The sequence below is a fragment of the Alligator mississippiensis genome, chromosome 12 (assembly GCF_030867095.1).
Source record: "Alligator mississippiensis isolate rAllMis1 chromosome 12, rAllMis1, whole genome shotgun sequence".
NCBI classification, from domain to species: Eukaryota; Metazoa; Chordata; order Crocodylia; family Alligatoridae; genus Alligator; species Alligator mississippiensis.
Genome location: NC_081835.1, coordinates 67,682,442 through 67,698,252, shown reverse-complemented (window position 1 = coordinate 67,698,252; position 15,811 = coordinate 67,682,442). Strand labels below are relative to the sequence as shown.

At 48.3% G+C, this 15,811-nt stretch overlaps 2 protein-coding genes across 8 annotated transcripts in view; both read right to left on the bottom strand.

The window, feature by feature from the left end:
- Positions 1-872, bottom strand: part of LOC132244499 (uncharacterized) — a 29,822-nt gene extending 28,950 nt beyond the window's left edge. For both annotated transcript variants that reach the window (XM_059715783.1, XM_059715782.1), the window contains exon 1: positions 284-872. The gene's annotated coding sequence lies outside the window, so the exon portion shown is untranslated. The remainder of the gene's footprint in view (positions 1-283) is intronic.
- A 1,993-nt stretch (positions 873-2,865) lies between these two features.
- RALGPS1 (Ral GEF with PH domain and SH3 binding motif 1) overlaps positions 2,866-15,811 on the bottom strand; it is a 217,256-nt gene continuing 204,310 nt past the window's right edge. For 4 of the 6 annotated variants that reach the window (XM_059715770.1, XM_059715772.1, XM_059715769.1 and 1 more), the window contains 6 exons: positions 13,255-13,335; positions 10,191-10,296; positions 9,122-9,214; positions 8,861-8,966; positions 7,733-7,824; positions 2,866-7,197 (listed from right to left, as the gene is read on the bottom strand). In XM_059715770.1, the coding sequence (XP_059571753.1) occupies positions 7,168-7,197; positions 7,733-7,824; positions 8,861-8,966; positions 9,122-9,214; positions 10,191-10,296; positions 13,255-13,335 (508 nt within the window). In that variant the 3' untranslated portion in view covers positions 2,866-7,167. The remainder of the gene's footprint in view (positions 7,198-7,732; positions 7,825-8,860; positions 8,967-9,121; positions 9,215-10,190; positions 10,297-13,254; positions 13,336-15,811) is intronic. The other 2 variants (XR_009455975.1, XR_009455976.1) reach the window with 2 other exon arrangements.

The following is a 15,811-nucleotide window of genomic DNA, read 5'->3' as shown; positions in this document are numbered from 1 at the left end:
GGCCTGGACACAGCCTGATACGAGGAGCGTGACAGACTTGGAGAGCTGGCAAAGAAGCTAGCTCCTAAGACAGACATAATACCATAACGCCTAGAAGAGGACCAATAAGTTCAGGGACGCCCTATTTCCGCTTCCAAAGTTCAGACATCGGGAGGAATTGTCTAAGACACAAACTGTCCACTTGGTGTTTAACTACGACGTTCCCCATGAGCTGCACAGGCTCCAGCGGCCGACTGCCCCGCCATGCCACGCCACGCCACGCCACGCCAGCCGGACCACGTACCTGAGATGCTGCTCCTGGCCAGCAGAGCCAAGCTGGTCCTGCCTGGCGTCCGGAAGGCACACGACAAACTCCAGTTCCAGCCACGGCACTGGAAGCAGTCACCACTGCAAAGCCATTTGGCACAACATTCACCAGACCCGGCTGCGCTGTAAGATGAAACAACTGTACCAGAAGGCAAAATACACAGATGAGAGAAGCGGTAACACCCCTGTGGTGCGGGTCTGCTTTGAAGGCCTTCCTAGTGCGATAAGCATATTACTGTTCTCCGCAAAAGGGCAGTAGCTTCTCTTCAGGAAGGAAGTGGGGAGGAGGCTTTTGCAGAGCCAAGTCTTTGTGAGCATGGTCACAGCACCCCAGCCTGCAGCAAAGCAGAAGCAGTCCACTCCTCCGGGAGCCCTTGGAGAAGTTGCCAGGGAGCTATGCAGCGAGCCCACGGATGCCCCCTCAGCACAGGGCACAGGCTGCCTGAAGCCTTGGCCAGCAAGTGCTTTACTATCCTCAGGAAGGAGGAAGTGTCCTAACGGGGCAGGGGTTCCTGGTGCACAGCTGACGAGTGCAGCGAGGGGGCTTTGGCATCCTCAGGACGTCGGCTGGAAGCCCTGGGAGGGACTCCCACAGCACTGGGGTCTGCCCGGCTCTTGTCCGGCCTCCCCAGGCCACGTCCTGCTGACGAACCTGCCCTGCAGGGAAAAAGACTTAGAAACCCAGGCCACGCAGTCAAAGTCTTGCCCTGTCACCATGTGGCTGTTGCAAGCCCAACAGCTGTTGCGTAGTGAGATGGTGCAGAGGCATGCCGCACCTTCACGAACGTCTTCTTGTGCCACATGGCTGCAAGCCGCCTTAGCCGTGCGCACGTAGAAAACCTTCCACCAAAGCAAGGCTGTTGCTTAGCTAGCAAATTACAGGGACCCTTTTGTTGAACAGCCTTGGGTATGTGGAAGCCACCAGCACTCGGTGCCGTCCTCGCCAGTCTGCTCCTATGGAAGCTGCCCCAAGCCCGAGGGGGAGGGAGGGGGCCGGGCAGCGGGCCAGCGCTCTGTGCCAGGGCTCCGGTGCCCGGTCACCGCGACACAAATCAGTCACTGAATCCTCCGCAGCAAAGGTCAAACTTTTCTTCTTTCCCCGTGGTGGTGAGTTGGGGGAAGGGAGGGCAGGGAGGCCAGGCTACAGGCACCATTTGGATGGGGGCTTCTCTTCCTTATCTTTCCCCTTGCTAGGAGAGTCTGTTACTTCCTTTTGCTGCACCCCTGGTTTTCTTTTGATGTGGCAGACAAAGGGTAATGATGTCTATTAGCTCACTACCTGTGCAGCCATAAATATTGGAACAACTTAAAACACTTTTGTAATGGCACAAATGAGACCTAAGGCGACATCTGTTCCCGCCAAGAGGCTGGTTCACAACACAGAATGAATTCCTGAGAGCACGGCTCATGTAATCAGTGCTTCTGCATGTTCCTTTCCAGGCACAACCATGTCTGGGCTGTAATTAAAATATCCCTTGCACAAGGCTCACGGGAGCTGCCTGAGCTGTCACCACCTTTCCGGTTTCAGTGTAACGATGTGGGAATCTGTGCAGCCTTCTCTGCGCTAGGGCCCCCTAGCTCGTTTAGTTTCCTACCAAGGCTCTAAATTAGACGCTAGCAAATCAAGAGCAGGTAACAAGCTGTGCAATACACATCTTTGCCCATGTGTCTTCCAGGCCAGGACCTTCTTTTTAGCAGACTACTTCCGTTCAGGAAAGACTCCTTTTGGAAAAGCAGCCGCCTCCCCCCGTGGCACTGTCCACAGCACAGCTTGGCAAGAACGCCGTGGGCACTGGGAGCTGTCTGGAAAGTGCTAGGCAAGGGATGGTGGCAGCCTGCAGTACACATTAGACCTCAGCAAGCATTTCTCAGTGTGCGGATCTGACCCGTGCGGGCATCTCTAGCCCAGCAGGGAAAATCCTGGCAAGTTTCCTTGTGCCATCCAACCAGACTGCCGACAACGGGAAGATCTACGTTTCAGGAGCACCATGTACCCCTCAATACCTGCACCCGACAGCTGCAAGCATCTCCTGAGGCTGCAGAACAGGAAGCAACAGGAAGTGACTTGTTTGCCGATTCAGGAAGAGAGAAGGAAAAGGGAGGAAAATCTGTTCCAGGAGCGGGGTGTTCTGTTCAGCGCCAAGGCAAAGCTATTGCTATTGTTCCCAGCCTCCCGCTAGACTCTTCGGTGCTCCTAACCTGTCTCGTCTCTTGTGCACAGACCGCAGCAGCCTCAGGTCCGGACTGCAGGCAAGCAGGGAGAGCAATCCCACTTAGCAAGTTTGGAAGGACTTCTTTCCTGGGCCAGACTTTCTGTTCCTGTCATATCTGATTTACAAGTGACCATGCTTTACTCACCTTTGCGTCTGCTGGCCAACGATGTTACTGTTTAATCTCAAGCACAACAGATGGATGAGCATGACCTCAGATGGTCCAGTTCCTTCGGTGTCTTTCATGTCCGCTGTCAATGCATTTTACTGTTAATGATGCAAATACTTTGCACGTGCAGCTTAGAGCCCAATTCACAACCAAATGCATTTGTCCATCAAAGTAAACAACTTATTTTTTTTTTTACATTAAAGTATTTAATTAGTGAAACAATCATTATCAATGTAACAAGCTGAAAAATACAGCAACTTGATACAAGACTGAGGTAACAAAATACTTTGCCAAAAACCTAAAGACTCCCACACAAGGGTTAAAAGTTCAGTGGTTATTATGGGTGAGACAATTCACAAGAATTATAGAAATAGTCCTTACACAAATGGCATGCAGTGGGCTGCTGGAAAATACGGCCAAAAATAGTGCAACAGGTTTCACACGAAACAAACTGAAATATAGAAATCGATTTACTATGTAATGTGACAAAGAGATCATCATTTGAAAACTACTGCCTATGCCTCAATTGAGTGCTATTCAGAAAACACGCATTTTGGCACTAAATTACTTTAAAGTACACACACTAATAAATTAATAAATAATATTGCCTATATATATTCCATCTGAACGTATTCAACCTCAAAAATGGCTACCAAGGTCCATTTTCTGCACAACTTCTGCAGCTTCCTTGTTTGATTGATGCCACTTGCCTGGTTTGTGATACCCTTTCATAGCGGTGATATTTTGACCAGTACCAATGCCTATTACTTCAGTGGTAGCTTTCAATTCACAGTAAGGGTGCCAGATACTGAGCACTAAAAAGAAAAAAAAAAACAGTAGCTAATTATAGCACTAATACTTTATTTATATTTAATAAGAATTCATTGGAGCCTGGACAGGCTACCATTAACTTTCCTGTAGCATCATACCACTGTGAACCTTTTCACCTCGTCAGACAGCGGGCAGCCACATCACAATGATCACAGTGTCCTGCAAGGCATGTCCTCTCTGAACGCCCTAACAGCGACCAAACTGGTCTCTTTTCAGTGTGGCACTTGAGCGTGTGTCAGATGCTTACGGCAAGGATTTCCGTATCGTTTGTGAACCAGGAACCTGCACAGGGGCATTGCCTACATTAGGGTAAAAGATCAGGACAGGGTGGGTTTAGCTGTCAGGGTCTCATCCATGCATTAATATCATATCCCTTCTGTGCAAGCTGGTTTCTGAACCCATGCTGAGCCATTCGAATTTGCTGGCTTCAAAAAGCTAATGTTACAACTCCTGTTTGCACATGTTGTTGCTATGGGTAATGTGTATTTTAATCCTGGTTGCTTGAGGGGAGAGTTTATCTACATGTCTGCTGTCCTCATCCTTCTACACACTCTTATTAGGCAGCCTGGAAGTACCAGTCTTGTAGGAGTTGGCTGCTGGCTATGCATTTATCGGTCGCTCTTTGAGTTTTGCATTATGTGACAAGCAGCTTTCATTGCCTCTGATCACCGAATGGCTATTTATTCAAGAGAACCGTTTGGTTCTTTATAACCCACCTTCCAAAGCCATTGTACTGGGTGGACCTCTCCTCACTGTAATCCCAGAAGCTCCAAAAGCCTTTAGCAAAATGATATCCTTTAGGACAGTTAAGACCCATGTTTACTATGCAAAAGGGAAGAGGTACTGTATTTAAACACAGGTGAGAAGAAGCCACCAAGCTCCATGTAGCATTACGTTCTGGATCTGCCTTAATTCCAGCAATGCAAGGACAGGTCAGGGCCATGGACAGCTCTGTTTTACTAGCGGGTGGTGAGTTAGCGAAGGGTGAAGATCTTTAAGCTAAGTACAGACAGTCAAGAAGCCTGAAATGGAATAGAATCAATCTTTGCAGGTTAGTCAAAGCTCCACGGGTTGAACCGACAAGCAGGTGAACAGACATTCACTTTGAATTGTGGAAATGCAGCCACGCGCTGCTGTGGCCCAGGCCAGAAGCTGGGGGTGCCAAAGCACACCTCCCTGCTGGGCTGAAGCAAGCAGACTGGGCCAAGGCTAGCCTGCCCGCCCTGCAAGGGAGGGTTTGCTGGGAAGGGGCAAAGCAACCTGGGATGCTGACAGACGGTGAGTTAACTTGAATCTGGAGGGGATCTGGGACAGAAGGTCAATAAACCGAGTTAACCTAAATCAGTTAAATCTGACACTACATACATCCAGGTTTATCTTAAACCAGTTTCAGCCATTTTGAAAGCGGTTTATGCGCACTGAACTTCTGCTGTGTTACAGATCTGAACTGGTTTCCGATCACTTACACTGGTGTGTGTGTCATTTCTGTCCCTAGTCTTAAGGTTCTGGGTTTAAGACAGAACTAAACGTGATAAGAGTGCAGTCGCAGAACGCTGCCGATTTCTCAGATATGTCTGATACGTCAGCGCACACCCCGTACAAATATATTCCGCTTCGCTTTCGCTGCCTGCGTGCTCACGAACAGTTCTAATGCGTCGCTCGCTGCAGCCATCCGCACATCTTTGTCTAAGAGAATAATTCACGAATGGTCCATCAGTAGTGACACGCTGGGGACAGGGCCTCACCCTTGTCTCCTTAAAAATCTTCTGTTAGACCTTACTTTGTCGGCAGCCCTACTCTTGGGTGGACAGCAGCTGCTGGGTTAACAGCTCCCTCTTACAGAAAGTTTCTGAAATGGCAAGAACCTAATGTTTTTGTCACTCCTCCAGCTCTGGCATCTCTTGAAGCCTCATAGATTACTTATGCCCAGATCTGTGCGAGTCCTTACACCCATCCTATCTGTCCACACAGGAGCTACTAGGAGCCGCTTTTCTTCAAAAGCTGGTCAGGTATGTTTAATTCTCAGGATGATAATGCTGTCAGTTAAAACAAAATAATACTTTATAGTCAACAGACATCCTGAAATGCAACATTATAAATACGATGTTTGTAAGAGAAGCACATTTAAAATAAAAAGCTGCCAAAAAGTCATGATTGAGTGATATCAGTAGAGTAACCCCGAGACAGCATTTGTTTTAACACTGGGCTTTGTTCACCCAGGATTACCTCTGACTGCCCATGGATTAAGAGGTGATGATGGTGGCTTTCAAGGTTCTCCCACCCAACCCACAATTTCAGCCCGTGCACGGGGAGCTGCAGGGCACCAGGGATCAGGAACATTTGGGAGCCCAGCCAAGTGCAGGATGGAGGATTTGTGCAATGACTTTTACCTTGGTCCCTGTTCAGCGAGGCCTGAGCACTTACTTCCTGCAGCAGAAATGGCAAGCGTTGGAAAACGGGCTGAGCTCTAAGTGGAAACAGCAGAAGGCTCTGACCAGCAGGCTAGTGTCCGGCACATGCGGGGAAAGCCCTGATGTGAGGAGGGTTTTTCTAGGAAAGAAGGCTCTCGAGAATTTCAGTTTACTTTCTCTTTTCAAGACACTGGCTTGGGGGACTCCACACTCCGGCAGCTGCTTCACTGTCCGTCTGCCCTGCTTCGCTCTCATCTCCACCATCCTTTCAGAAGATCAGAGGGCTTCATGACAACAGGTGCCACTGCCTGGGGTCTGCATGCCACTGACGCGGTGTCAGTGTGGAGATGGGGGCATCCCCCGGGGCAATGCTTAGTACCATGCAATTCAGAAGACTTGAACTGCTGCACCCCTGGAACTAGAGACTTCAGATGAACAGCACCAGAATAAAAGGAAGCAAAACACATCTGCAGGCAGTTACAGCACTAGTAAGAAAGCCCAGGAAAGGCTTCAGCACAAAGTGAATTTAAATAGCAGTGGACCCATCACTTGTCTGGGCATTCCTCAAAATTATACTGAAAAGCAGCACAATCAAACAAAAGAAACACTAGGTTTAGTCGATTATCCTGTGCCAAAATACACATTTCCCAAATAGGTCAAATGTGAACAGCAGAATCGTCCAGAGATTTGATACAAAATTTGAGGCAGCCACATTGCCAAGCAACTCAGTGCACTTAGGTTATAAAAATGTTGTTTCACAATGTTCTATTCTAATTGACACTTTGCAGCAAGTTAACACTGTCAATCGTTTTGTGCATTAGAAAGAATTGGAAACCCAACATGGGCTAAATGTTCTTCAGTCACATAAAGCAGCTCAACAATAAAAAGAACAGTCTAAAAAAAGAATAGGCAGAAGATGTGATGCACAGTCTGTGGTCAAACATTAGTCCAGGGCAGTCTGTGACCACAGGGTTAAAGTCAAGGGCTCGAGGGTCCTCAAATCAGGACTTATCTTCAGTCTGTCTAAACTCTACTTCTGTTCAGTGCATGAGACTATATCTGGTCCTAAGGACAACATTCACTTCCTCTGCTTGTAAAAGCTGTGTCCAAATCCCTTTCAAGTTACATAGGAAAGTGCAGAACGGGCAGCTGGCTCACTTCAGGGACTGCCGCCACCTCGCAGAACGACCATCCCCTCCTGCAGTTTGGCACTTGACGTCGCACAACAGACCAGAGCGAGTTACTCGAATGACATAAGGTTGGCAGGTACCTGGAAGAGAATCCAAGTCAGTCAGCAGTGGAGAACTCCAGGCCCTGCTCGTGACAATGAGAAATGGTGTCAACCCACTCCACGTTGCATGTACTGCCGGGTGCTGACAGCATGACCGACCCCAGAACCGGCTCTGCTTGGGGCTGACCTGCAAGGCAGGCACAGGGCACTGCCCTGCAACCTGGGAGGGAGCCCCAGGCTCTCAGGTGACCCTCCTTGTTCAGTGCACGCTGAGGAGTTGCTGTGCTCAGTCCGGGGAAGCAAGGGAGGCCTCACATCACACCTCAACCACCACAGCTCATGGCCAGACTGGCAGAAGCTCACCCCTGCCAGAGATTTCTGCAGGTGTCCCAGAATGTGGACTCTCACTTGTCCCACTTTGGTCAACGAGCAAGATGAACTGTTGTGAAAATAACCTGACGTGCCTCTTTGTGCAGCCACAAGGCTCTCACACGGGCTGGAGGGAGGCACCCCCACGGGCAGGGGACTTGGGAGAGAGAGAGCCGGGGAGGCAAATAGATGTTAACGGCTTTACCTGAGGCCTGTTGCTTTTGCAGGCATCATCCAAATGCTTGTGCCACAGTATTGCATGAAACCTTGAACCAGTCTGAAATTTGTAAACATTGCCTACAAAGTTAAAGAAAGCAGAGCCCTAAGTTTGTGACTGGCAGATGTGCACTTTCACCAAATTATAACCTCTCAGCACAGAAGACAAGAGTTTAAGTAAATACATTTGTTTGGGTCTCAAATGCCCAGAACTCCTAGTTTCCACAGCAAGCCCTGGAGATAAGGTGGGGCTGGGGGAGCGTGCGAGAGCAGGGACGTGCAACAGACTTGGCGAACACATGGGCAGTGGGGCCACGTAACACTGAGGTATAATCAAACACACCAGTCTGACCTACCTCATGGGGTGCCTGGTTCACTTCCCCAGGGCATCCAGGCCCACCCTCTGGGCTGTTTTCAGGGATGCACCCATTGTTTGTGAGCCCATCTCCTTTGACAGGCCGTTATCAGTTTTGTCAGTCATCTGCATTTCTCCTCCCCAAAGCTCCTCTGCAAGTCAGAGACAGAATCCACTCCCTTTACGCTGCAGGCGCGTAGAGCAGGTCAGGGGATTCAGACTCCGGAGATTTAGCCCCGCTTCATTCAGGCACGAGCTGCCCCACCTGAGTCGCAGGGGGGAGGCACAGGGGCAGACACCACAGAGCAGCGAGGGGCAGTAAAGCCCTGCCCTCAGTTAACTGCATACACTGGGGGTCGCTGTCGGCCTGAGGGAACAAGAGCCACAATGGGGCTCATGACCCCACTCAGACCTTCGCAACTACCTGCAGGGACACCACTCCACGCTGGGAACTGCTGATTCAGAGGTCACGTAAGCCTCTCTTGGAGGGTGACTGACTGAGGAACCACATGAAACCCACAGACCTGCAGGGATGGGCAACGCTGGCAGCAGTGACATGCTGTGGCTTCATGCTGGCAAGTCATTTCTGCACCATCTACAGGACCTCACCAGAGCACCCTTGTGTCTCCCCTTGAATATCTGCTTCTTTATTTCCCAGTGTGGCACATTGCAAATGCTGTAAACTAAAAGTGCATCAAAAGCTATTGCTCCAATCCCTGCCACTAGCATGTAACACAGAGAAGGGACATCACAGAGCACTACCTTTATCAGGGTTGTTGAGCTGGAAAATATCCGGGTGTTCAGGATCATCAGGCAGGGCCACCATCCAGCCCACAATAGAGACTTTTTTACCAGGGGTAGATTTATACTGCAAGAGGCAGACAAGAGAGATGCAATTAGCAGTCGTGCAGTCAGGCACTGGGCGGCCTGCAGGGAGATATGCCAGCTGGGAGCAACCATGTCTGCTCAAATGCACACTCCTAGTGCTACTCGCTAGAACAAATTTCGTGTTTCTTTACTTACATGTTTTCTTTCTGTGCCTCTTAATGACTTTGCTCCGAAGTAAAGAAGGGTTGATCCTGAGAGTGTAACCCAGTATCTAGTCCATGAGGAGAGCTGAATAAGGAAGGAGAAAGCGGGAGGAAGTATTAGTGTGCTTAGATGCTCTGAATGCCAGCAAACTATGAAGCACCAGGAGGATTGCCTGTACAAAGGGCAGGAGTTTTGGGGCGGGGAGTGCTAGGCCCTGAGTCTCTGCCCGAGTACTTCAGCATTGTTCCCTCCGTGTTGGTGGTTATAAGACTGCCTGACGGAGCAAAGAAAACCCACACTGTCCAACTGTCTTTTGACAGAAACCCCAGGACTGATCATTTCGGAGCAGCGCAGTGCAGTGCAGTGCAGTGTAGTGCAGTGCTGTGCTGCCCTCATCTGGACACAGCTGGCACCTTCCCCTGCCGCCTGACCAACGTAATTCATCATGCGGCTATTCTACAGCTCGGCAGACCTTCTAGGCTTGCACACAAACCCTGTAAGCATCCAAGGCAATCTGAAAACTCCTAAGACTGGAGTCTGCTTGGTTTCCACTGTACTATTTTCTCCTGCCCTGCACAAACCAGGACCAGGGAAGAGTCCCTTGAATTTGGGCATGTGAAGGGCCTGAGTGCTTGGGCGGAGAGGGCCAGATCTCTGCAGTCCTCCGTGAGCCTCCTGAAGAGCCAGTCTGTCCTGCTTCACTGAGACACAAGCCCTTGGTCCCCAACAAGGAGAAGGATCCTATAGCCATGGATGCTAACAAGCCCTACCCACCCAGCTGATGTTACAGAGCTGCTGGCCTCTGCCCTTCTGTCCCAGCCCAGCAGCGTCACTCCCAGGCTCTCAGAGAGGCCTGCTGCAGGGCAAGCACTAGGGGGAAGGGGAAAAAATCTGGCCCTCACTCTTGAACAGCAAGTGGTATTGCAGCAGAGCAGAGGAACAACACAGTGGCCTGCTTCCTGGAAGAAAGTTGACTGTGCTGCCTGACCTGGGCCAGCACTACAGTCTGGAGCCAGCACAGCCGTTATCAGTGTAGGATCACTGTGAAGGTCCAACTTACAGTAGGTTTCTTGCCTTCTTTCAGCAAAGTTTTCCTCTTCAACGGCCCTTCCATGGTAATGACCCCTGTGGAAGTCCCTATCGTGCAGCTGCAGGCTCCTGTTGGGCTGAGAGACACATGGCATGCACTGAGGTGAGCAGACGGAGGATTGAGTTGTTTTCCCTGGCACTGGCTTGTCTACACAGCATCATCCAACAACGTGGCTTGGGGACACCTGCTTTCCAGAACTATCGAAACCACCAGAACTAGTACGTCTAAAACTGGCGGTGTACTGCAGAAGCCTGGCGAAACCTGGAAGCACCACACTACGCTGAGCTACGGGCACATGGCGATCAGTCCAGAAACAGGGAACCTTTCCCCAGAAGCTCGGGCTCGTACTGTTACTGTGCACAGCACACTTACGTACGCTTGCATACGGGGACACAAACGCCCAGTCCGTGCAGTTCTGTTCCAGCAATACTATACAGCAGTTCACCAGTCTGTGCTGGCCTTTCCCACAACCACCTCCCAGCTGCCATCTCCTGCTCCAGTCTCAGTTTCTCCATCGTCTTCTCTCTGCTGTCTGTCTCAATCTCTCCCTGCCCAGCCGGTCCCAGACCTCATTCTGCCCCTCAGTTCCTTGCCAGGTCCATTTTCTCCACCTTTCATACTGGCTCTTGGTTCCAGTTTCCTTCCTTTCCTTCCAGCACTGCCCCTGATCTGTTCTTGCAGGCATCGTCCAAATGCTTGTGCCACTGTATTGCATGACACCTTGAACCAGTCTGAAATTTGTAAACATTGCCTACAAAATTAAAGAAAGCAGAGCCCTAAGTTTGTGACTGACAGATGTGCACTTTCACTACATTATAACCTCTCAGCACAGAAGACAAGAGTTTCAGTAAATACATTCGTTTGGGTCTCTGTGCACACAAGCCAGGGTCTCCCCGGCTCCCCGTTGCACTCTGCCTGTCCAGCCAGTTCTAGCCTCCAGCCCCAGGCCCTAGCTTGATCTCTGTCCTCCCTCTCTTCAAAGCAGCCAGCCTCCAGCGTCACGCTGCCTGGGTGCCGGACTGGGGCAGCCACTGAAAGGAGAGAAGCACGGGAGAAGCAGACTCCTTTGCTCTTACTTCGAGCACCCAGTCCCACCTCAGCCCAGAGGAGCTGGGAGCAGACAGACGCTACCGGGAATATTTTGTTCTGCCCCTACAGCTGGTACAGGCTCAGTCACACCATGGATCAGCAGTATGCTCTGCCTGAGCACACGCAGGAGCCATCGGAGGCTGCAGCATGCCTAATGAAGGCAGAATCATCAGAGTTTTAAGTTGTTTAAATCAGACTTTTCTTCTGAGCCCATGTGAATCATGACTTTTTTAAAGTTTTGTATGTAGGCCAAACCCAGGCAGTTTCGCAGGGACAGATCCAAAGCCTATAGTTTTCGAAGTAGACTTTCTGGAACAGAAGCAGATAATGTTCTGGAAAATGGCTGAACTGCTTTGGGTGAAAATTAAAAATAGTCAGCCAGAGGCATGCATTTGGTATGGAAATTTTCTGCTCAAATGCTGTAATTTTGGGAAAGTTCTAAACAACTGAAAACACTTGAAATGAGAACTGTTGGGCAACCTTAATTACAGGCACTGCTACCAGCCCTGCCTATTAAACCATAAGGGATTAGACTCCATGAGATACTATATCAGCTAGTTGACTTAGCCACTGTGAAACGCAACTACTTCAGCTGTGGATTTTGAAGCGTACAGACCCCTACACAGTGGGACTGATTCTTCACAGCCTTGCAAAACAGTTTTAAAACATGATCCAGTAGCATTTTCCACCCACTTTGCACAGATTCAACTAATTATCCACAGTGTCAGGCTGTGGTGATTTCAGCCTGGAAAAGTGACGCTCAGGTTTTGTGGGCTGCTTCTACAAAGTACCAACCGCTGGAAACGCAGGAAAGGGGGAGTGAATGAACACGGGGAGTGAGCAGTGAAGCTAACATCTTTCAGAAGGTCATGGGACAACACAGATTTTGTAGCTTTATCCTGACAGAACGCAAACAAGCTTCTGGCAACGCTGAGCAGAAGGCAGGTAGATCTGCACCTTCTAGATAACTGCCAGTAAATTATATATATGAGCGTAAGCTTTTGTGAGCTGGACATATGGGCAGCAGCCCTACCCCCGCCCCCTTCAAATAGCTCATTTTGGGGAGAATTACAATGCACTTCCTCTAACTTTGCATTTTGTCACTTTAAACTGTAAGTGCAGAATTTTTCCCCCAAAAAAGTCAAGGGCCTGAACCTGTTTCCATGGAAGCAATATTTTACCATTTTGCTATTTTATTTCTCTTACTTCTTGGACCATACAACTCAGGGTAACAGAAGCACTTACAAAACTTGTGGTTTTGACACTAGAAATTGTGGAAACAAAGAAATCTAGTCAGACCTGCTGCATCGTAAAATAAGCGCAACATTCATTTTATAACGGAGGACATCAAAAAACCACTTGTGAGATACCCAGCATGTGGAGACCACCACTGATGAAGAGGCATTGGGAGGGTGCATTCATACTGTGTAGCACTGGTTTCATACCTCCTACCAGAGGCCAAACCTTAGCATGATACACCTACAATCTCTCCGACTTTACCAGACAATATGGAATTAGTATTTCTAGTTTAAATCAGGAATTGTGACAGTGAAGGGTCAAAAACCCACCCTTTCAATTACTCTGTGCAATTAATGATTTTCTAAGAGCTAAATTCAGCAAAAAGAGCATCCAATTTTCATGACAAACCTGCTGAAGAAATAGCATGAAAAGCCCTAACCATTCACGTTCTGCAGCATGGACGCTGGACATATGTACTAGCTGAATCAGCACCTAAACTCCCCTCCTTCCCCTGGATAAGAAGATACGAGTCCTACTACCATTACCAGAATCTTTGTGCAGAAATGAAAGGGAAAAATAGACCTCTGAGGGTTACCACAAGCACACAATAATAGTTTTAAAGAGAAGATGCATTTGGTTTCCTGAAGGAAAACACAAGGACAGAAATGACTGCATGCAAACAAAACAGACCCGCACCCAGCCGTACCTGTAGACACAGCTTCGACTTCGCGGAGAACTCCGAATCGGTACCCGCCAGTTGGGCCCCAGCGTGGCGTACAGCCGACCCCTGCGCGTAAATTCAAAGGTGAGGTCTTTCCTGATATCAACTTTACGGTAAGCACCACCAAAGTAGCACGTGACAGAGGCAGAGGGAACAATGCTCTATGGACAGCAGCACACCTCGGGAATGGAAAACATTTCAGTTGCGTATCTTCAATTAAAAAAAAAAGCGCATTGTTTCCCCTATCTGTAAGTTCAAAATGTGTTTATGGGAGCAAATCTATGTGCATGGACCAACAGGTTCAGATGCAGGTTGGGATTTAATATGGCACATGCAGTTGACATTTAAGAATGGAAAATAATTCCCTGCCAACAAGTTTGTAAAGCTGTTGTCCACTGCTCAGACTGCACATTTCCTTTTACTTGGATGTATTTCTGCTTTTATGTCTAAGAAGCTGCCATGCCAGACGCTCTGTGTTATCCATGTGTTCCTTTATATTTTATCTTTGTAATGATATAAGCAATGAGACATACAGCTATATGTTACTTAGGACACCTCAGCTGCTATGTGAATATATGCCATCCTCAAAATGGTATAGCTCAGTGACAGCTAGTGAGGTGGCAGTTCATAAGGAGTACTTTGGACACGTATGAAATGTGTAACTGGGGACCCTTCCTGCTTTTGCCTGAAAAGTGTTATAAACTTGGGGGAGGATATCTTGCAAGAGTTCTGAAACGACTGGGCACCAAGCGGTGGTCAGGGGATTTAGTCATTTTAGCTTCTGTATCTAGCATCAAGCAGGAAACAACCCTGACTTCCTGCAACATCTTATCTGAAGCTGGAAACTGGTTCCTTGTATTCAGTCTTCCTGTACCATCTGTACTGAAAGCAAGTAACTCCAGATCAGCTCAGGAGCACACATGAGCTCTGATTATAAGGTTTGTTGTTTTAAAAATATATATATACATGAAAATGTATGACTAGGATTTAAATCAATACTAAATATCCTCTTGGAATATTTAATATCTCTGGCATCATTTCAGTCACTTGTGATCACAACATTTTGTGTCTGTCTGGGCTTTGACATTACCTTCCTCCTATAACTACACATTAATGCACGGTTGAGATTACTTCTAAAAGCACAGCACCCAGGCAGAAGGCAAAAGGTTTCGGCAGAAGCCCGAGCTCTTTCCAATTTAGGAATGACATTTCCTGAGCTGATTTTATGATCTGCAGAACGAGAAGGCTCTAAGCTCTTTTAAACCACAACACGGGAGATTTGTTGGGTCAAATACCCACTCCTCTGTGGTCTGCATCACTGTAGTATCAACACCTAGGACACTTCCTCTCATTAAGCCAACCAAGAGCCCCATTCAACAGAGGACTGGGGGTGTATAACTAGAGGAACACTGTCCTTCTCAGAACTAACCCTACAGCTGGCTATACAAGGCAGTTACACAAAGGGCAAGTGAAGTACAGAGAGGAGGCCTTAATTCAGATCTTGCATGTCCTTCTCATGGAGATTCTGAGAATAATGTAATTTTTATAGGACAGTTTAAGGAAAATGGAATAAACAGTAAAATGAAGTCTGCTATTTTATAGGAGCAGTGCAATACAGTCAGCCTTGGAAGGCACATGGTAGGCATCCTTCTTGCCACACGCACGCACGCACTGCTGCCCTGTACTGATATAAATGCCTGAGACTCATCTGCATCTACAGTAGTCACTTTGGGAGTTCACTTTTAGTTCACCAAGCAGAAGCCTGTCTAGACTGCTGAGTTTTGTATTCTGCACTGCACTGAAGTGGCTAGTTTATAGCCGAGGCGACCTGCAGCAATGACAAGTCACTCATTGGCACCCCTGGTAGATATGCTACCCAGAACTCTGTAGTAATGCAGCTTCACCAGGAGAGCTGTGCAAATAATTCATTTTTCAGTTTATTCAATATACTAAAAAACTGGAAATCTTTTTTCCTTCATTCACCTGGCGTGCAACATTTCAAGGTTTTTTCATGCCAAAGTTAAAGACAAGAATCCCAAAATGCAACAATTTTTCCCAGGGTGAATAAAATATTCCGTTTGACTCAAAATGAAATGTTTACAGCTGTTGGCTCAGGTGGTCCTATCTCCTGCTTATGTTAAAATAAACTATGCTATAGCTTTCATTTTTGCACAAAATGCAAGCTTAGTAAGCTTAGTATAGTAAGTAGTAAGCTTACTAGCTATACTTTAGTAAAGTATAGCTTACTAAAGCTTAGTAAGCTATAGCACTTACAGCATTTCCTCCACAGGCGCAGGCTCCACAGCCAGACACAGGATAGCTGTGTTTGTGTGGCTGGGTGCTTGCATTAATTAGCTCCGCTGAGACGTGAGATTGGTCAGCTCCAGCTCAGCACTGCGTGAAGGTGGCTGTCCTGTTTCCGGCTGAGAAACCAACACACGCAGAGCTTGCTCGGGGCTGTGGCTGTCCCTGCACTGGTTGCCACGCTCCATGTAGACATGCCCCCAGTTTGATAATAGGTGCCCTCATCCCTCTAAGGGTA